General features: G+C 42.8%; 1 protein-coding gene across 5 annotated transcripts in view; it reads right to left on the bottom strand.

Moving 5' to 3' along the window:
* Positions 1 to 23,091, bottom strand: part of prkcz (protein kinase C, zeta) — a 149,752-nt gene that overhangs the window by 59,350 nt on the left and 67,311 nt on the right. For all 5 annotated transcript variants that reach the window (XM_067414071.1, XM_067414073.1, XM_067414075.1 and 2 more), the window contains one exon: positions 14,556 to 14,641. In XM_067414071.1, the coding sequence (XP_067270172.1) occupies positions 14,556 to 14,641 (86 nt within the window). The remainder of the gene's footprint in view (positions 1 to 14,555; positions 14,642 to 23,091) is intronic.

The following is a 23,091-nucleotide window of genomic DNA, read 5'->3' as shown; positions in this document are numbered from 1 at the left end:
TAGCAGATCGAAGAAGCAAATAGGCAAATAGTGCAATATATTGTTTCCATATTAATTAACACATTTATTTGACAGCTCTAATCTGAATCATTTATAAGTATATCATGTAGAGCAGGAGATGGAAAAGCAACAGTTCAAAATGACCAGAGACACAACTTAAAAAATGTATGCAAACTTTTAACCTAGCAGAAGAACATCTGTCTCCTTTTTGCAGCTCACTATTTTTTTATGAGGAGCAAGAAAAAGCACAGAGAGAGGATCAAATATTCCTTTTTCACATGCAACCCAACACACACACACACACACACAGAGCCCTCCTCACATGCCTCTGTATTTTTCACTTCCTCTCCTCCTAATCCTCCCTCTCTCTCTTTTGTAAAGAGGAAATAAAACATGTTTAATTCAGAGCCATCCATGTCATTCAGCAGTTTCTAAAACACACACACTCCAGAGCCATAAGTGGGACACTGATGATAATTACAAGGACCTGAGGCTCTTCAAAATGTGAATCATCTGTGAATCGTCCGAATCAGAGTGCTGTCCCGCAGCCTGATCAGCCCAAAAACGCCCACGTAGATGGCACACACACTCTGCTCACACACACACACACACACACACACACACACACAAATCACAATCTTATATACGCTCAGATCTCAAAACAAACTGAGTGAGGCTCATCAACCTGAGTTCAAGTTTAAAGGGATGCAAAGCATGTCTTGGCAGAACTAGCACAGAACAAGGAATAATCCTGAGAAAGATATTTTCATTTAAAAGCAGTGACAGAAAACAAACATGAGCAAGTAAAAATAGTCTTTTTGCCCACATAGGAGAACACTATGTAACTGCTTCACCAGGAAAAATAACTGATGGAGAAAAAGCATGAGAGATAGACAGGGTGTGATTTCATCCTGTTCCCTCACGACTTGGCAAACGCTACACAACATCCTTACAGCACTGCAGAGCAGGATCACACTCATCATGAGGATTTACCCGAGATGCCATACAAATGATACTACCATGATGGATTTCTGAGTGCTGGATGAAAAAGATTTCCATTTATGCTGGGCTCCATGACGTTACTTTGATAGGGATTTTGGCCATGATCCCTTAAATGACTACACATAGAATGCAAAGGAGGCAAAATGTAGAACTTGTCCAATGAAACAAAACATGCCTTAAACTAATGAAAGGACTGAACACTGAAGTTGATGCTATATTTGAGAGTTAGGTCCACACATATACACTATTGCCAAAAGTATTGGGACACCCCTCCAAATCATTGAATTCAAGTGTTCCAATCACTTCCATGGCCATATGTGTGCAAGCACCTAGGCATGCAGTCTGATTCTACAAACATTTGTGAAAGAATGGGTCGCTCTCAGGAGCTCAGTGAATTCAAGCGTGGTACCGTGATAGGTTGCCCCCTTTGCAATAGGTCCATTTGTGAAATTTCCTCACTACTAAATATTCCATGGTCTACTGTTAGTGCTATTATAACAAAGTGGAAGCAATTGGGAACAACAGCAACTCAGCCATGAAGTGGTAGGCCATGTAAAAATCACAGAGCGGGGTCAGCGCACACTGAGGCGCACATTGCGCAGAATTCGGCAACTTTCTGAAGAGTCAATGGCACGCCGCTTCTCGAGATTCCTGCCTTTATTAGTAAGAACAATATGTTCAGCCCCCTCCCTCAAAAGCTTTGACTATTCTGTTGTGATTACTAAGCTTTGAAGCTCAAAAAATGGTATTCGGATCAGCCAGGGTTGTTTTTCAGGAGTTGGCTTGGCCCCTTAGTTCCAGTGAAAGGAACTCTTAATGCTTCAGCATACCAAGACATTTTGGACAATTTCATGTTCCCAAATTTGTGGGAACAGTTTGGGGATGGCCCCTTCCTATTCCATTGTGACCAGTCCATATAAGACATGGATGAGCGAGTTTGGTGTGGAGGAACCTGACTGGCCTGCACAGAGTCCTGACCTCAACCTGATAGATCACCTTTGGGATGAATTAGAGCAGAGATTGTGAGCCAGGCCTTCTCATCCAACATCAGTGCCTGACCTCACAAATGTCCTTCTAAAAGAAAGGTCAAAAATTCCCATAAACACACTCCTAAACCTTGTGGAATGTTTTCCCAGAAGAGTTACTGCTGCAAAGGGTGGGCCAACTCCATATTAATGTCATTAAAGTCAGTTCATGTAAAGGCAGGATCTCAATATGTTTGGCAATTTAGTGCATGTACCACAAACGCCACACCTGCCATCACTATCGCAATGGCAACAGATGTAACTTTCAATGTGCTTTTTTGCACTTTCATAATCTCTATGAATGTGGACTCAAATGTGAAGAACATCTGCATCTCTTATGACCCCTTTAAATTGGTATCATTGGTGTCTGAAGGTAAATGTTAAGCGTTAAGTGTTTGTTATCTCTGCCAATGGTGTTGAAAATACAGGTCAGTCGGCTAAGAGATGAGAGAAACCCAGGCTTGTTTATTATCGACCGTGCACTCAGAAGAGCAAAGATGAGTGAAGTGCCTGGAAATGATCTCAGCACATTACCACACACACACACACACACACACACACACACACACACACACACACACACACAAACACACTATTAAAACACTTGCCATTAAAACAGTGCTATGACTGTCTAGAGTTTGTGCATGTCAATATCCATCACTTAATGCAAGTCATTTGAAATCGCCACTTTGTTTTTTCTTACCTGTTAAGGAAGAACATGCTAACCGCAGAGTTCAGACAAGGTCAGTCCTTCGTAGCATAATCAAATCTTTTAAACATCCTTCAGTTAATATCCACAAAGAAAAGAAACCCTTCAGATCAAGCCCTCTGACATTCTTCCTTTAAAATAACCATAAGAAGATTAACAATCACCACAAAAACACTGTAGATTTGAAGAATTACAACCATCCCTAGAAAAAATCTATGTAACCGCTCAATTGCAGTTTGCTTAGTTTTGGTTCTGTTTCTTTTATCACAAGGACCTGATGTTTAATTACGCTCTGAAGCTCCAACGGTCTGCCTGATACACCACAGACGCCACACCTGCCACCTCCATTGCCAAGGCAACAGATGCCAATTTTCTTATTTATGACATCATAAATTAATCTCTGTGAACTACAGACTCAAGTGTAAGGGAAATCTCCACCTCTCATTTCAGACGCGATCAAAGAGCCAAAATAACATGGACAAGCGGAAATAATCTCAGCAAACTACACAAGTCTTGTGTCGTTCCGCCACATTACAGGAAAATAAACTTCTAGAAGTAGCAAGAGGCTTTGAAATGCATCTGTATTGTTTGTGGGAAGGAAGCAGAGCAGAAAATATGTCACACATATGATAGATGAAAAGCACATGGAAACATGAGAGAGAGAAAAGTGATGGGTAAAACTGAATCTGTTATTTAGCCATTAAATGGATTTGTTACAGATTCTACATGTCCTGTCTGTCCAAAGAGCGCTGAGAACACAGACAGAGATAGATCCAGAGGTGCTGATGGGAGAGGGAGAACGAGTCAGATCCTTAAAAGAAGGACAGAGGGAGGAAAAAACATGACCTACTTCTGTTCTATCCCTTGTTTCTATGGAGAATGAGAGGAGAGAGACGTGGAAAAGTAGCAGGAGGGCAGAATGTGTTCTCAGAGAGAGATGCGGCCACAGGAAGTTACTCTGACGTTAAAATAGACTCCGACTACAAGCTGACTATACTTATTGAATACTATGTAAAAATATAGTGAAGTAGGTATTATGCAACGTTTAATGTATTAAATATGAATATGCTACATCACTGTCAAAAGAGGTCATTCATGGTGGGCATCTAGTTATCATCTTATAAATAAATATGAATAATTTTAATATACTTTTTATGCATTCAATATGCATTAAACAAACATTATCATATCACATAAAAAAATAACAACTAACATTATATAAATGAACTACACTCTAAAAAATGCAGAGTTAAAAACGTCTCAGGTTACGTATGTAACCATGGTTCCCTGAGAGGGAACGAGACGCTGCGTCGAAACGCTAGGGGACGCCTCTGCGTGCCACGTCATGAAGCACTTGTGTAATCAGTCCAATAGCGGGACGATACGTCACGGGCGGGTGACGTCATCGACCAGGAAGCTATAAAGCATGCCCGGACCAAACAGTCACTAGCTTCTGAAAAAGTCGAACAAGTCGATCACAGGCATGCCGGGAGTATGGCATCTCGACGCAGCGTCTCGTTCCCTCTCAGGGAACCATGGTTACATACGTAACCTGAGACGTTCCCTATCTCGAGGGAACTTCGAGCTGCGTCGAAACGCTAGGGGACCTCAATACCCACATCGCCAGAGTCCCAAATGTCTGTTTGTGTGATTTAACCCAGAAACACCCGGGACCCCGGAGTAGAGGCTACGTCCAGATTGTAAAACCTCACAAATGTATGCGGAGAGGACCACCCAGCCGCATCACAAACCTCTGACAGTGAAACTCCCGAAATAAGAGCCATAGAGGCAGCCATACTCCTAGTAGAGTGGGCGCGGACCCTCATAGGTGAAGGATGTCCGACCGACTCATAAGCGAGCGAAATAGCCTCGACTATCCACTTGCTAAGCGTCTGCTTTGAAGCCGGTTTTCCCTTATTGGAGGACCCAAAACATACAAACAACTGTTCTGACTTTCGCCACAGGGCAGCTCTGTGGACATATGCATCTAGGGCCCTGACCGGACATAGCAGATTTAGCTTCTCTTGGTCTTGACTAGTGAACGGAGGCGGACAGAAAGCCTGCAGCATTACTGGTCCCGGCACGTTGGTCGGGACCTTGGGAACATATCCTTCCCTCGGGAAGAGAAATGCTTTCACCATTCCTGGTGCAAATTCAAGGCAAGAAGGTGCTACTGATAGAGCCTGTAGGTCTCCTACTCTTTTCAGTGATGAAATCGCTAGGAGAAACACTGTTTTTAGTGTGAGGAACTTTTCTGACACTTCCTCTAACGGCTCGAAGGGAGCCGACATAAGGCCTTCCAGCACTATGGCCAGGTCCCAAGTCGGCACCCTGGAGCGTGCCGCAGGTCTGAGCCTCAAGGTACCACGGAGGAAACGCGTGACCCACGGGTGTCTCCCTAATGATGCGTTATCTAATGGATTATGATACGCAGATATCGCCGACACATACACTTTCAGAGTCGACGGGGATAACCCTGCGGAGAATTTTTCTTGCAAGAACTCGAGAACTGAACTGACCAGGCAGTTAACAGGGTCCAAAGTCTGGTGCGTACACCAGGCGACAAAAACTCTCCATTTGAGTGCGTAAAGTCTCCTTGTGGATGGTGCTCTGGAGTGCAACATGGTCTCTATCACCTCAGTCGATAGACCCGTGTTTATGAACTGGGCCCCCTCAGGGGCCAAGCCCACAGTTTCCACAGTTCCGGGCGCGGGTCCAGTACTGACCCCCCGGCCTGTGAAAGAAGATCCCTCCTGACTGGGATTTCCCAGGGAGGACCCTCTAGGAGAGACATGATGTCGGAGAGCCATACTCGGCCCGGCCAGAACGGGGCTACCAATAAGAGCTGAACCCCGTCCCGGCGGACTCTCTCCAGCACTCCTGGGAGCAACGCCAGAGGGGGAAAGGCGTACAGACGCAGCCTCGGCCACGTCTGTACCATTGCGTCCAGCCCCAGTGGGGCTGGATGTGTGAGGGAAAAGAATGCTGGACAATGTGTCGTCTCTCGAGACGCAAACAGATCCACCTGGGCTCGCCCAAAGCTGATCCACAGCTCCTCCACCACCTCGGGGTGGAGCCTCCATTCCCCCGGCACCACTCCCTGCCTCGACAGGGAGTCTGCCGCTACATTCAGGACCCCCGGGATGTACATCGCCCTGAGCGAGAGTATCTTGCCTTGGGCCCATATCAGAATGTGATGCGTGAGCTTCCACAACCGACGCAATCTCAATCCCCCCTGGTGATTTATATACGAGACCACCGAAGTGTTGTCTGACCGAACTAACACATGGCGGCCCCGTAGGTCTGGGAGGAAGTGTTTGAGTGCTTGAAACACAGCCATCAGCTCCAGCTGGTTTATGTGCCAGGAGAGCTGATGGCCCCTCCACAGACCTTGGGCCGAGCGGCCACTCATGACCGCTCCCCAGCCAGTTAGGGAGGCATCCGTCGTTAGCATTACGCGACGACAAGGAGCCCCCAGAACTGGACCTTGGGAAAGGAACCAAGGATCTTTCCACTTCACCAAGGCACGTAGGCAGCGCCGCGTGACCTTGATTAGGCGAAAAGGGTTTCCCCTCGGGGAGAACCCCTTGGTCCTGAGCCACCACTGCAAGGGTCTCATGTACAGCAGGCCAAAAGGTATCACGTTGGACGCTGCTGCCATCAAACCCAACACTCTTTGAAAGTGTTTGACAGTGAGTGACTGGCCTAGCTTTATCTGGTTGACGGTATTCAGGATCGTTTTTACCCTGGGCGGAGATAGCCGAGCCGACATCGTTCTCGTGTCCCAAACTACCCCCAGAAAAGTAATGCTCTGCTGTGGCGCCAACATACTTTTCTTTTCGTTCAACCTTAGCCCCAACACCTTCATGTGGGCGAGAACAGCATCTCGATGCTGAACCGCCAGTTGTTTCGACTGTGCTAACACTAGCCAATCGTCGATGTAATTTAGCACGCGGATGCCCTGGAGTCGCAGCGGAGCCAGAGCTGCATCCACGCACTTCGTGAAAGTGCGGGGCGATAAAGCTAGACCGAATGGCAGCACTCGATATTGGTACGCTTTTCCCCCAAAAGCGAACCTGAGGAACTGTCTGTGCTGCGGAAGGATGGAGATGTGGAAGTACGCATCTTTTAAATCTATCGTGACACACCAGTCCTCGGACCTGATGTGACACACGATCTGTTTTATCGTGAGCATTTTGAATTTTAATCTTTTTACTGCTCTGTTTAGATGACGCAGATCTAAGATAGGCCTTAACCCCCCATCCTTCTTCGGAACTATGAAGTACCTGCTGTAAAACCCCGACTCTCTGCAGTGGGGAGGGACCCGTTCTATAGCCTCTTTTCGCAGAAGAGTCTGTACCTCTTGTTCCATTACCAGAGCCTGCTCGGGGCTTACTACCGTGGCAGTAACCCCGTTGAACACGGGCGGGTGTAACCCGAATTGAATTCTGTACCCTTTTTCTATTGTACGCAGAACCCATTCTGAGACATTCGGCAGAAGTTTCCACGCTGCCAGAAAATCTACTAAGGGAACCAGCCTCTCGAGGCTGGTCTCTGGATTTTCCTGTGTGGTCAGCCCGGTGTCCTGTAACGGATAACCGGCAGGTAGCAACCGAACTGACCGCCCAGGGGCCCTCCCGAGAGGGCGCGAACATCCCCAAGCCGCTACGTTTCCGGGCGGACATGGAGATATGCGTTCGCCGGGGACCGCCGCGCCCTGAAGCACCAATGGTGGCAGGGTTGGCAGACCGGCCCCCCGATGGCACCGGGAAAGAGCGGGCGCCTCGGCGAGCCGCACTTTCCCGGAGGGGACTGCCATCGGAAGCCCTGCGCTCTTGGCGTCAGGACTTCTTAGCCGAGGCCTTCCTAGCGATAAGGACGGTCCTCAGATCCGTCCTACCGCGGGAAGGTCCCGGCTGAGCGCGTCGCCCGGACCCCCGTTCTCTCTGCGGGGGGGCCCGAGCGGCCACGCTCTGTTTCTGTTGCGCTCGATGCGCTGCGGAGGAGGACGTACTCGGCTGGGGCTGCCCCCGCCCGGCAGCCCCTGGGGGATATGATTTGCGGGGGAGAAATTTTGAGAACGCCGCCGCCTGCTTCCTGGCCTCCTGGTAACGGTCGACGACTGTTGTTACAGCGTCACCAAAGAGGCCAGTAGGCGAGACGGGCGAATCCATCAGAAACTTCTTATCCCTTTCTTTTATATCTGATAGATTTAACCATAAATGTCTCTCCGTGGCCACCAGGGCTGCCATAGAGCGGCCGATGGATCTGGCCGTCTCCCTGGTGGCACGAAGAGACAAATCTGCCGCCCGTCTAATTTCGGCGATCATTTCTCTCCCTACTTCCTCAGTTTCTTCATTTATATCCCCCAATAAATCTGCCTGATATGCTTGCAGGACGGCCACCGTATGTAAACAGGCGGCCGCCTGCCCGGCTGCCGAGTACGCCCTGCCCACCAGCGCTGATGTTGTTCTTACGGGCTTGGTGGGCAGCTGCGGGGCTTGCAGCGACGATGCTGACTCGGGGGAGAGATAGCTCGCGAGCGTCTCTTCCACCCGCGGCATCGCCGCATAACCATGAGCCTTCAACCCGTTTATATTTGAATATTCAGATGTTGACGGGTTGAAAACTCGGGCTGACGCTGGTTTAGCCCAGGACCTCGACACCTCGGTGTGAAGGTCCGGGAAAAATGGCAAGCCCCGCTTAGGAGGTTGTGTATATGAGGGCAGAAATCTTTCATCTAGCCTGCTTGTGTGCTTTTGTGACTCATAACGCTCGGCCGGCCAGTCTAAACTTAATCTGGCAACGGCGCGAGTGACAACCTCCATTAGCTCCTCCTGTGCGTGTGTGTGTAATGGTGGAAGTAGTTCGTCAGTTTCATTTACGCTTACAACATCCAGTTCCTCGGAACTGGAGTGCTGCAGCTGATCTTGTGCCTCAGCGCGAGCGGAAGAAACCGCAGAGCGTGCTTCCAACTCGCGAGCTGAGGCTTGAGATCCAGCGGGTAAGGGCAGAGATAGGGGATCACCCGTCTCTAACCCCGCCACCAGATCTAACTGCGATCCCCAAGACGCGAGCCTTCGCTGTGCCTCGGCAGCAGCGGGACCCGAGCCCTGAGGACCGCGAGCCAAAGCACTCTCCTCGAAGAGTGCCCGGCGTGATCTTAATGTACGCATTGGGAGACTCTCGCAATGCTCGCAGCCAACCCCCTCGAGAGCTGACTGGGCATGCTCGAGCCCCAAACACATAACGCACAGGTCGTGTGTATCTCCACCCGTGATGTAACGAGGGCAGGGAGGAACACAACGCCTGAACTGACTAGACATTCTCTTTTCTCTTTTGACACACACACAATAAATGGACATACAATATCACACAGAGCGCTTGTGAAGACACAGAAGCTAGTGACTGTTTGGTCCGGGCATGCTTTATAGCTTCCTGGTCGATGACGTCACCCGCCCGTGACGTATCGTCCCGCTATTGGACTGATTAAACAAGTGCTTCATGACGTGGCACGCAGAGGCGTCCCCTAGCGTTTCGACGCAGCTCGAAGTTCCCTCGAGATAGGGAACAACCCAAGTTGGGTGCAAATGGACAAACCCAGAAATTGGGTTGTTTGAACTCAATTTCTGGGTTTGTCCATTTTCAACCCAACTTGGGTTGTTTTTAAGCCAGCATTTTTTAGAGTGTAGTTCTGCCAAATTAAGTAATCGCGAATCATGATTAATTCCATCTTAAATAAAAAAAATGTTGACAAATTGAAATCAAATAAGATAATTTGGAAATAAGATAATTTGATTAAATAATGATTAAAAAAAAGATATTAACCATAGATGCTTCTCACAGCAAAGGGAAGGTCAAACCACATTGCATTCTGGGATGCAGTATTCCATGCAATGTAAATATAACATGCGTTTTGGCAAATTTTAAAGGTGGGGTGAAATGCTGTTTCATGCATACTGAGCTTTTTACACTGTTAAAGACTTGGATTCCCATCCTAAACATAGACAAAGTTTCAAAAACTAATCTTGATGGAGTATTTCTTTGTCAAAAATACTCCTTCCGGTTTCTCACAAGTTTCGGAGAGTTTTTTTCGAGTATGGCTCAGCTTGACATTAATAGACCGGAAGGTCCTTGTGTGGGCCGTACGGCTCTTCTCCCGGTAGGGTGCGCGCGCACGTGACTAGAGGCGAGAGAGGAAATGCACGCCCATAAACACTCTCTCAGCTGCAGATCCAGTCGTCCGTGAACACTTATGACACGCCACGCTCCACTTTATTCCTATGAGGGACGTCAAGTGACTTTAACGCTTCAGCACAGCATTACCGGGAAGGCAGCGCTACATTTGAACCGATTTGAACGCAGAAATGACGGGAAGCTTCACAACATCGCGGATTTCCACGGTCACTGCTGTTACAGGACTTCAGCAAATCAGACCAAAGAAGTGTGTTTTTGACGGAGCGGTCCCAGCGATAAAGGTTCGGCGCTGCTTTGGAAGCAGCTGGTGAGTAAAACCGCTTCAAATGTCTATGCTGTTGTCGCGTGAGTAAACATCAGTAAACGACACGATCGCGCACTCCGTCATTTAAATGCGCTAACGTTACTCCATTGTTTGTATAAAGTTACACTAGTCTGACGTGCAAAACCGTTTTGCTTGCTACTGATAAGGTTTAGTCGCATACAATAGTCCATAAACCGAATCATGTCCTCATAAACTGCGAGTAAAGACACACAAATGTTGACAGGCCTATAAATACAGTACATACCACAGAGACGGACGTCCTGCTGTTGCTGTTTTTCAGCCTCCGAATGATTCTGGATCATATCTATTAGCTGAGATCGATAGCCATGGGCTTCTCCACGCTTGAGGACGTCATCGCTTTGCACTCGTCCTTCTTTAGCTCCGCCCACACGATACGCCTCCAGGCGCTCGTTTTTTTTCCGGAAAGACTCGGTACAGCCCATATTTCTTTTATAAATATAATAAAACTAAAGACTTTTCGGAGATATGAAGGATGCAATACTACTCTATAGGTACTCAAGATTGACATGAGATTGACTGAAACTCAGTGTTTCTTCACCCCCTTATATAAGTTTATATAATTATATTTTTTTGTAAAAAAAAAAAAAAAAAAAAAGTCTACATAAAACATCACATATAATTCAAATTAGAAAAACGTGAAAAATAATCAGAACAATGAATTTTAAAATATGATCTAAAAAAATAAATAATAATAATTTGATAAATTCTTATTAAAAAAAGATTTAAATCTTCCATATATTCCATTCATACAGAACATTTGCATAGCTTGCACACTGCACAGCATACATAAAGAATGCTGCTCTGAACAATATTTTTGTAATTCTGTTTGGTGTCACTAGTAGCGCAGAAATTATACACTCTCTGTGTCTTTAAACAACCACCATTACCTTGGACAAAAGTGGTTTACACTCATGGACTGAAATGGATGTCTGGGGGTTTTGCCCTGTCAGCAGTCTGACATCAGAGCTTTTCAGGAAATCTGAACAATCAGACTCTCTAGACATGATTTGGAATGATTTTGGAGACTGCTTATCTTCATGATGTCATCCTCCAGTTCTGCCATACCGTTCCTAATGTGGTCAAACTTCGATCACCTTATTAAGGGGAAATGAGAAGAGTAATTTACGCACATTACCGAGACATGAGTGGGAGTTTTCTGAGGGCACTGTGCTCATCATGTGTCTCTCTAAACCCCTCTCTCTGTTTTCTTCTTATCCTTTATCTCTGCTGAGGGGCATTAAAACATTTCCAAGAAAAGGGACATTTCAAAAAAATATCACAGGTGAAAAAAAACAATGTCCCTTCCAGTCTCTCCCCTGTCTTTGATCCTCCTTCCCTCCCTTCTATCACTCCCCTTTGTGTTGTTTTGGTGTTCTTCTTTGCCTGGCACATGTTCTGCTCAGTAGAAGAATGAAGACTACTGCAGGAAGAGGTCTGCATTAACATAACATAAACCCTCGAGGGATGATATCTGACTAAAGGCAGGGCATCGCTGCATAAGAGAGACATCGCACTCAAGAGGCTCAGTCTATCTCTCCCTTGCATTCCTATCGGCTTTCTATCAGTCAGTATGATAAACGGTTCACTCAAGCACTAGATTGGGTTGGAATGGGAGAACTGGGGCTAAAACCAAACACAAGCAGACCACTACACTACCACCACCCCAAAAACAGTCAACACTACAGTTTAATATGCTAACAGTTGCTACTACTCCTATCAATAGTCACGAGTAAACCTACAGATCTGTAACAGTCATGAGCTACAGGCAAAACAAGTGACTCAAGGTTTTTACAAAAAGGAATTCATTAAGCCCTCGTCTAGCGATCCCAATGCTCCAAATAGTAATTAAACATCTGAAATGATCTTTATTTGTATGTTGAGAGGGTGTACTTTCCTATCTTTCCTTTGTTTTAATAATCATTAAAACATTGCCGTTTTCCTGTGCTCGATTCTCGACAACTGCTGCTTCCCCTCAGCACAAGTTTGGTATCGTTGTAAAGCGCAAGATTCCAATTTTGTGATTATCCATAGCGAATTCTCGATGGCATGAGTCTGAACCAATGAAATGGGATTTTCAAGCTGATGCTGACACTTCCGACGCTGAACCAATTGATATCAAATAGGTGTAGCTTATTAATTTTGTGTATAATTCCAACAAATCATACATCATTTAAAAAAAAAACTCATTTTTGAAAATGTCATATTCATTTAAAAACACACTACCATTCAAAAAGTGGTAAAGTTTCTTCTTTAATATATTTTGAAAATGTAATTTATTTCTGTGACGACAAAGCTGTATTCAGTGTCACATGATCCTTCAGGAATTATTAATATGGTGATTTGGTGCTCACATAACATTCCTTATTATTATCAATTTTGACAACAGTTACTTAATATTTTTTCAGGACTGTTTGATTAAAAGAACAGCATTTATTTGAAATAGAAATCTGCTCATAATAAATGTCTTTACTGTCACATTTAATCTATTTAATTCTTCTATGCTGAACAAAAGTATTCATTCAAACATTTGTATTTATTATAATTAAAAAATAACTTAACAGAGAAAAACTTCACAGTACTTCACAGTATTTAAAACCCTTCTGCAGTTGTTGCTTAACTTTTCCCCCGCTGGTAAAAAAAAAAAAAAAGTTACCAGCCGCCGCTTTCAGAAAGAAAAAAAAAATCAATCAGTTTTATGCATTCTTTTTTAGCAACATTTTAGCAACATTTTGAGCAAAAAGCTGAGAAAATCATGTTTTTGTCAAAGACTGGACTCTGAACAATGATCAAAATATGAGGGAGTAGATCGAGTTCCCCCCCCCCCCTTAGGTTGCACAGTCCTATAGCTTGTCCTGCGGCGACAATTCATTCACTACCATTAGGCAGTTTTGATTGCTGTTTAAAGTGGCTGATTGTGTTATTTTACATATGCATATGATTGTGATATTACTTGTTTCTGCATCTTCTTCGCATGTTTTTCATCAGGAGATTCTGTACTCTTTCAGAAGATATGTAATAGCGCCGCCCCCTACCGTATAACAGTGAAAACACGGAAAGCCAGAAAATTCTGTCAATGACGGGGAAGCTTTCTTAAAAATAACTGATTTTTTTGTCACTGGCAGGGAAAAAGTTATTACAGCTACAGATACTTATCGCAACAGTCTACTGAATGAATGAATGAATGAATGAATGAATGAATGAATGAATGAATGAATGAATGAATGAATGAATGAATGAATGAATTGTCATGCACTCATGGTGCCCAGCCCACATGGTCTTATAGGACACTATCCAATCATTTAAAAAGCTGTTCATCAAAATTGCATTATATACATACAATAAAACAATATAATAAGCCACAACATCCCATCATAATCACAACTAAATCACCTCCTCTTAGGGTACAAAACCTTTTGTCGTAACGTCCATGCCTTCTCAACAAAGGGTTGCCATACAAAAAAAAATCATACTACTACTATTTTTGCCCATTTTCAAGTGTGCGACATCTACAACTTTAGATTTATTTATGGAGCTCAAACACCAACAACTCTGACAAGACCACCAAAACCCGAGACCAAGACCAGAGTGTGCTGAGACCAAGACAAATTTATCTAAAAGATTCATATTTACTGTCTGAGAAATGTCTTATATTTAATCAAGAAATACAATTAGAATAATAAGACACTATAGAGCTGTTACCAATCAAATAAAAAATTTTTTTGAGATTGATGTCTTAAAAATAAGTTTTGAATATAGAAATATAAGGAAAAGTGTAATTATAAGTCTACTTTTAAATAGAAACTAAAATCAAAAACGTGCATTTTATTGTGCATTTATAATTTTTGCCATTTATATTAATAGCAACCCAGTAACAAAATAAATCCCATTAGAAATAAGTTTATTTATTGAATTATAAGCAGTAAGTTTTGCATTAAATCGTATTAATGGTGTTAACAATAACAAATAAATCAGGCAATGCACTGGCAATTTAAGGATATCCTCCCAGTTGTGTTCTTGAGATAAAGTCCTGAGTCCTCTTAATCTGAGACCGAGACAAGACTAAGTACAAATGCAGTCGAGACCAAGGCAAGACCTTCAAAAAACGAGACCAAGAACACTATCTGACACCTCAAAATTTAGCTCGCTATTTGCCATAAACAAGATCTATCAAAAAATACAATCATCTCACAAACAAACCATACATCTGAACAAAATGGGTTTAACATATAGTATCCAATCAGACGTCATTATTCAAGCTGGAGAGACTTTAACTCACCCTGTTAAAGCGCTTGGCCTGGAAGAGGTGTCCGTTCACCCGGTACAGCTTCCTCCATCGTCTAGCTCCACGGCGATAGATCGATTCTAGGAGAGAGAGGAAACGGTTGTATAGGAGCAACATGGAGACTCGAGTAAAGAAAAACAAATCAATCCCAACACAGAATGAGGGAAGAGGATTCAAAGACGAGAGACAGAGGAAGGGAGATGGACAGAGGTGGCTGGTCTTGACCCTGAGTGAATGTGGATGAAATTTAACTGCGACTAGATGAAAACATGCCCCACTCAAAAGCAACGGGAGGAAGCTATCCCTCCCTCTCTCTTGCTCTCTTTCATTGCTTCAGTGTCTCTATCTGACCCACCCTCCTCCTCACTCTCTCGTTTCTTTTTTCTTGTCGATCTGTTATTCCCTGCAGCATCCCTTTGGTCACATGTTAACTGCTTGGTGTAAAAGTGACAAGATTCTTGACCTAAATTGATTCCACCACAATAAGACTTTGATCTACTGCATCTCTCGGGTTTTGTCTTTATGTCTCACCACCTTGACAACATGAATGATGACCTTTCGGGGAGGTTTTTGAGCACACACAGACCAAAATATTCGCTGCATCTGAATTCCCCTATAAACCTTAAACAGTGTGCAAAATTAAAATTCATGTGTCCACAATAGTGAATCAATGAAAGTCAATGGGGTCCAAAAAAAAAAAACATTAGACATTTTCAATATATCTCTCTTCCAGGAAGAATAATTATTGGTTGAACTATCCCTATAAGTACCTTTTGCAGACAAATTGCTTATTACAAATGAAAAGAATGTGGACAGAACCACATTTTATAAAAGACGTTATTGTTTAAATGATGGTGCTTGTCTTTCAAAGAGTTTAAATACAATTCTGTCTGTCCGTCCCCCTCTCTCCCTCCCTCTCTCCCTCCCTCTCTCCCTCCCCCCTCCCTCTCCCTCTCTCTCTCTCTCTCTCTCTCTCTCTCTCTCTTTCTCTCTCTCTCTCTCTTTCTCTCTCTCTCTCTCTCTCTCTCTCTCTCTCTCTCTCTCTCTCTCTCTCTCGCTCTCCAATGAAAGTCAATGAGGTCCAAAACAGCGGTGGACATTATTTACTTTGACTGTATGGACCATAAACAAACAAAAACTTTGTCAATCTTTTAGAAGAAGAAAGAAGCAGAAAGTCATGCAGGTTTGGAACAACATTGGGATGAGCTGCTGTTTTTATCTTCAAACTATCCTTTTAAGTATCACCTTCAGTGGCTGAATTGCTTAATGAAGCGGACAGAACTAAACTATCAATGGTATTCATAACTGAGGATACAATGATATTGCATAAATAGTGGTATTTAAATTGTTGAAAGAAAAGCACCATGTTGTCCTTGCTAGTGGCCCACAGGTCAGATACCCCAAGCTCTCTTGTGCTCTTATCCAAAATTCCAGTTAGGTTGGCGGACCGTCATCATTTTCAAGTGTAAGTGAGAGGCTGAGAATTGTGCTCCAGCCCTGGAGATTTGCTATGTCTGCTGCCTTTTCATGTTTCTGCCCTCGACTGCAGCTCCGTTACGTAAAAGCGATAAATATTGAAATATTGTCGAAACTTTCAAGTGTCAGCCACTAATGAGCACCAGAGGAGATTCAAAGGCCTGGGACGCTTGTGTGTATGAGAGAGAGATCTAAGTAAAATGAGAAAATGAAAGTCTGTGTTAAGCCTCCAGAAACTAATGTGTGGCATAAAGAAGTGCGCGAATATTAAAACAACACCAAAAACAACTTAAATTTACTACTGTACTACAGTGTACTAAACCTAAAGTGTCGGTGCAAAATGAACACTCATCACATATAAACACACCACACACATTCAGACATGTAAAGTGTCGCTTGCATCAAAACTACACAACATGAATGATTTATTAATAGAACATGATAAAGCTGAAACTCACACAGTCTTCCAGAGGAATAACTGATGCCTCAACAGAGCAGTTAGACATGAGGAGAGGAGCAAATTCTTAAACTTTAACATTAAACCCCATGAGGCCAACGACATATCTTTTTCTTGTGTGGATTACATAAAGAGAATCTTTTTCAACTATATGATTAATTGAAATATAATTCATAATTCATTATTTCTTACTAAATATATAATGGAACACATTAAAACAATATTGAAAAATAATCATGTTCTTATCATTGGTCAGAAATGCATGATGGCCCCGCCCCAAACTCACACCGCTGGTTAAACCACAGTTGCTGTTGTCAGGCTAGTCAAAGAAACAGAGCGATATTTTAATGATGCCACAAAGCCACGGTGTTTACACTTGTTTGGGGAAATCAACCTATAATCATGGCTTAATTATAGTTTTGTCTGAATATTAAGCTGAGAGAGGACAACAAAAGATACATTTTACCGCTTTGTGACATGCCTGTTTAAAGGTAGAATAAAATACTAAATTTATCACTGATATTTACATACAAATTGATATTCAGCATCTGAGGACAGTTTTCACATGCCAAAAGTTAAATGAATCCTTCATTGTTCATAGTTTGGGATCGTTACGACTTTTTGAAAGAAGTCTCTTATACTCACCGAGAATGCATTTATTTGAAATACAAGTACAATGAAATATTATTACAATTCCAAATAACTGTTCTCTGTTTTAGTATATTTTAAAAATTAAATTATTCATGCAATGGCAAACCTGATGTTTTTTGTTGTTGTACTATTATCAATGGTGAAACAGTTTTGCTGCTTTAAATTCTTGTGAAACCATGAGAAATGGCAGGATATTGCAATGAATAGAAAGAGCAGCATTTATTCGAAATAGAAATCTTTTGTAACATTATGAATGTCTTATTTAAATGGGACATTTAAATAAATAAATAAAAATCTTACTCACCCCAAACCTTTGAATATCTTAAAGGTATAGCAGCAAAAATAACCCTGTTAACTTTGGCTCTGTCCATCGCCCCTATTAAATAGAGCACTATTTGAGGGGACAGCCATTTGTAGTGGTGTCCAAAACCATAGTAGACATTATTAATGCACTAATTTAATCCCACAATGCACCACAATAGTGAGTGTACAACCAATCAACAGCTAGAGAATACCTTTAATGCACCGTGAGTCACATGCCAAATAAATTCCTGCATCTCACTAGAAGATGGCGCACACAGCTGAACCATCCATTTTCTAAAACTCCCGTCCAATGTGGCTACAGCGTAGTATCATACAGATATAAATAGCTTTTTAATTGATAATTACATTGTTTAATTACGGTTTCCACATAGCTCCCATGACAGAGTTCAAGATAAATCTTTTCATTACTACTAAGCTGCCAGTTTGCTAAGTTTCAATGATTAAAAAGCAAGCACAAACTATGCAGAAGCGGCAGTCCTTCTGGCACACTCAGTGTCCGAACTAGTTTTCCTTGACTTCTTCAAGTGGGAATGTGGTGGGAATCTTCGAGGTGTGTATGGGGTGATTTCAGACTTCATGTAAAAAAACGAAATGCTACAGAAGTATAAACCATCGCACTCTTAAAGGGATCCCATGGTGTTGAGACTTGTATGGCTTAATATAACATAAATGATGTCTCTTACTGAATTATGTAGTAGAAAACCCATGAAAGATCTACGTTATTTTAAAAATCGATTTTATATTTGGACCATGGGCGGCGCCATTTTGTTTGCGTTCTAGGTTGATGACGTAGAGTGGTTGAACTCCTCAATCAGCTGGCATTACCCGTAGCTATTTTTACCACAACGCAACTCGAAAATTGTTTCAGAGTTAAACAAAACCAATGAATTCCTTTGTAATTATACTTAAAACACACTCAAACATACATGTGCACACAAACTCACCTACACAAGTCACAAACAGATCGGCGGGCGCGCACACGACAGGCTCTGTCTCAATCGAGATGTTGGGCTGCTCAGTCTCCACGACAGGGGCTGAATCTGAAATCGACCCTATACCCTTAAATAGGGCATTATTTGAAGGGACGGACATTTGTAGTGTTGTCCGACACCATAGTGGACATGTTCGAGTGCAGTCATTCAGTCTCACGTTCCACCGCAATAACGAGTAAAGCCGATTTACAAACAGCTGTCCGACTTCACGCACTCAAACATACATGTGCACACAAACTCTCTCTCTCACACAGACTCACACACACCCCAACAGATCGGCGCGAACACAGCAACACACACACACACCAACAGATCGGCGCGAACACACACACAGCCCAACAGATCGGCGCGAACACACACACACACACACACGCACGCACTGCGCGCGCATACATAACCCTCAATCTATTCCCTGTGTATATCCTGTTCAACACATCCTGTTCCCCAGATAGACTGTTGATAGTAGATTAACTATAATGCCTAATGTGACCAGCAGAGGGAAATATCTAGGTAGGACGATGGGATAAAGTAACGTGAGGAAGAGAGGCAGGATGTTTTGGTGATGATGCATGCGATTGAGACAGAGCAGTCTGTCAGTGTGTGTGTGCGCGCCCGCCGATCTGTTTGTGACTTGTGTAGGTGAGTTTGTGTGCACATGTATGTTTGAGTGTGTTTTAAGTACAATTACAAAGCAATTCATTTGTTTTGTTTAACTCTGAAACAATTTTCGAGTTGCGTTGTGGTAAAAATAGCAACGGGTAACGCCAGCTGATTGAGGAGTTCAACCACTCTACGTCATCAACCTAGAACGCAAACAAAATGGCGCCGCCCATGGTCCAAATATAAAATCGATTTTTTAAATAACGTAGATCTTTCATGGGTTTTCTACCACATAATTCAGTAAGAGACATCATTTATGTTATATTAAGCCATACAAGTCTCAACACCATGGGATCCCTTTAAAGCTGCACTGTCATTTTTCTGTCCTCTTGAGGGCGCCTATTCAAAACAAAGGCGTAGTTTGATGATGCTAAGTTTGAGCGCAGAATCTTCACCTCACATGTGGTGGGAAAGAATCGGGATAGGACTCACGTTCATGGATGCGGTTATTAACGTTACTGTAGTATGAAGCAGAGCAGGACCGAGTGTTGAGGAGCTGAGCACGGCCAATGGAGCGATTGTTGAGCAACACACGGCTCGCGAGCAGCGGGACTTATTATGATGGCGCCATGATAATGATAATTATGATAATGTCACCGGCGCCATTTCCGCTTTTCCGGTCATGAGTATGAGGTAACGCAGCTCTGTTTATCATTTTAGATACATTTAAGTGTGTTTAAAATGATGTTATGACGTTACTCAGTGCGTTCGCTCGGTGGCTGCTGTGACACTTGTTCACACTGCTAAGAGAAAAGCGCATCTGCCAAATAAAACCGTAAACCGAGGGTAACGCAGATATGACGCAATTGACAGGCGACTCCCTCAGATGTTCCGGCTCCGTGGTTAAAATAGCAATTTTCTCAATTTTTTCTTTTGGATATTGTAAGAACTCAACTGAACAAAATATATAACACTGGCCAAGTGGTTTTTGGATATTGTACTGCAAAAATACTAAATAGTGCACCTTTAAATGTAAATATTTCTTAGCTAAAGATTTCTTGCAAATATTTAAAACACCAGACAAGTGCAATTTATTATATTCTACCTTCTTCCAGCAAACAAGACTATTCACAATGTCCCTCTCCTTCAACAAACCAGTGACAGCCTTCAACAGAACTACAAACGATCATCCCCCTCACGGAGCACAATAACAGCTGCTCAGGAAACAGCTATGTGTTTGCTATCACAACGGGCACCAAAACACCTGTTCTTCGACCTGTTAGGCAGCATGTAGGTCTGAAGTCCTGCCTAACATCTTGGCTCAGGAACTGACCACATAAAATGCTTCATTTCTCAATGTCGAAGATAAAATCACATGTATTATTATGAACTACCTCATTGAAGTCTCCCTTCTCAACCCCACGATCCTGTCGCAGTCATAAATGGGTCTTATAAGGTCCCATAAACCAAAGAGACTGTAAATGTAAACATGACTCTGACTTGCGCTGGAAAACTTAGCAGGGTGGTTGGCTGCCACATCTTCCATGACATGTAAGTGATTTTGAGTCACAATGATGCATTCATGTGATTCACTCATGAAGGAGCTGCTTTTAAACGCTCTTTCCTGCTTGACAGAGCTCTTTTAGTGAAGCTGATACCAATCGCCTGGAAACGGCCTGGTTGAGGGTGCGGCAGGCACAAATTCAATTTTTCCATCATCGCCATGGCAACACACACTCTCTCCTGTGCCATACATGCCAGATGCCAGCAGCTCCGTGGACGAGAGATCCGGGCGTGAGAGCCGACGCGCGCTCAAGAAAACACACCACATGCAATATTACACTGAACATCCATCGCCGGCTACAACAAAAACAGCGGTTTTCCAAATGTTGTGCAACATAGTGTTGTCAGTGATGCATTGTGAAGTGCAAAAGCAGGCATCAAAGGAGGAACATCAAAAATAAGAACTAGAAGCTCTACTTTTCAAACTAGAAGCTCCTCTGAGCTCCATTAAATCAAAGCAGCGTCTCTCTGTTATATAATTGGGCTGGTTTGTAGATATTTGCATCATAAGCACACATTTTTTCATTCCCTGTAGCTCAACTGAAAGAGCATGCTGTTAATAAAGCCAAGGTCAACGTTCCAGTTCCAGGGAACACGTAAATCGTCTAGGTTTACTTTAAAAGTCGTTTGGAATAAAAGCATCTACCAGATTCCGAAATTATTTTTCTGAAAATTAAACGCAAAAGTACAATTGAGCTTTCTCTCTTCTCATTCTGTTTAAAAAGGGCCGGATCTACATGTCTCCTCAAATCTGAATGTTTTTGATCTTGCAAAACACTCGCAGGCCTCAGACAGCATCAAATCATCCAAAACTACATTTAATTTAAATTTGAGATTTTATACACAGAGATATGAATGGAAAGCAAGAAAATAAACAGCTTCCTTTTCCCACTGATTTAAAGATGTCAGAATTTGTCCATTAGCCTTTAATTCTATAATTGCCTAAACATGGATTTATTTCAGAGTAACTGATTGATTTTCTGGAGAGCTGTTGTTTTATCCATTCTTTTTTGCAAGGGTTAAAGAATACCAGATGATGCTAATGTCACAACATACAATTACTCACTTAGCTTTGTGTGTGTGTGTGTGTGTGTGTGTGTGTGTGTGTGTGTGTGTGTGTGTGTGTGTGTGTGTGTGTGTGGGCATGTTTTTGTGACATATAAGGACACAAATGTGTATAATGGCATGGTTATGACATAGGTATTACAAGGAGAGTGTGCAATATGAGGACATTGGCCATGTCCCCACTTTTCAAAATGCTTTTAAATCATACAGGATGACTTTTTTTTTTTTTAAAGTAAAAATTCATAATGTTTCCTGTAGGGTAGGGGCAGTTTAATGGGATAGAAAATACGGTTTGTACAGTATAAAACCCATTACGCATATGGAATGTCCCCATATGTCACAAAAACAAACGTGTGTGTGTGTGTGTGTGTGTGTGTGTGTGTGTGTGTGTGTGTGTGTGTGTGTGTGTGTGTGTGTGTGTGTGTGTGTGTGTGTGTGTGTCTAGTTAATATGACAGAGCCAAGGTCTTTAGCACTGTCACCGCTGAGATCTATCTCTAATCTTATTAACTTCACCCCTACAGGGAGAGACCTAGAGAAACTGAGCTGTTGCCATAGTTACATAGCACTATTTTTGTCATTATTTCTAACATTTGACCACAGAAAGAAAGAGAAAGAGTACTCCATGTCCACAAGCAACATCCCTCAAGCTGGGTGTCATGTGACCATATCGTCTGCGTATTTACAGGTTCTTCCTGGGTTAAAAAGAACACTAACATAAAACGGCCATGAAAACAAATATTTCAGCTTCTCAAGCTATTGTACAGCTTCTGACAACTTAAATATAGAGCGCTGGTTAAATGGACATGTTTATGTATTTGGGAAAAACTTTTTTGTGAAAAATACTGTGTAAATATTTTGTGTACTACACTCTTAAAGGGGTCATAAACTGAGAAATCTAATTTCCATTGAGCGTAAGACATATAAGAGGTCATTCTATCCTGTACTTTTGTAAGGTAGATAGGTGAAACAGATCATCAACGCCTACTTCATCACTGCAACTCTGGCCCCGCCCACCCACCGGTGTGTTAGTGAGATGACAAGGAGAGGAAACAAGAATCACAGCACAAAATATAACATTACCTTTCAAAGGATCCTAATGATAGGAATTTGGTCATTTATATTCAACAATGTTAATGTCTCAAATTAGCATTTTTTACGTATTTGTATTCGATACATTTCACTGTGGATTCTTTGGTAAAATCAGTCGCAATTTCGATCAAAGCGATCAAAGAACTGCCCCTTTACAATCACTGGAGCTGTCATCAAACAGCGCAAGTTTATTAGTGACTGAGTTCCGGATTCAGAAAATCCCAATGTGAACCCAATCTCTTGTCTTGTCTCGTGAGCTAAGTATCACCCTTATAATCAATTTATCTTTTATATTTAAATTTTGTTTGCAC

Source organism: Pseudorasbora parva, chromosome 13 (assembly GCF_024679245.1).
Source record: "Pseudorasbora parva isolate DD20220531a chromosome 13, ASM2467924v1, whole genome shotgun sequence".
NCBI classification, from domain to species: Eukaryota; Metazoa; Chordata; class Actinopteri; order Cypriniformes; family Gobionidae; genus Pseudorasbora; species Pseudorasbora parva.
Note: the sequence above shows the minus strand (reverse complement) of the source record. Positions and strands in the feature narration are given on the sequence as shown.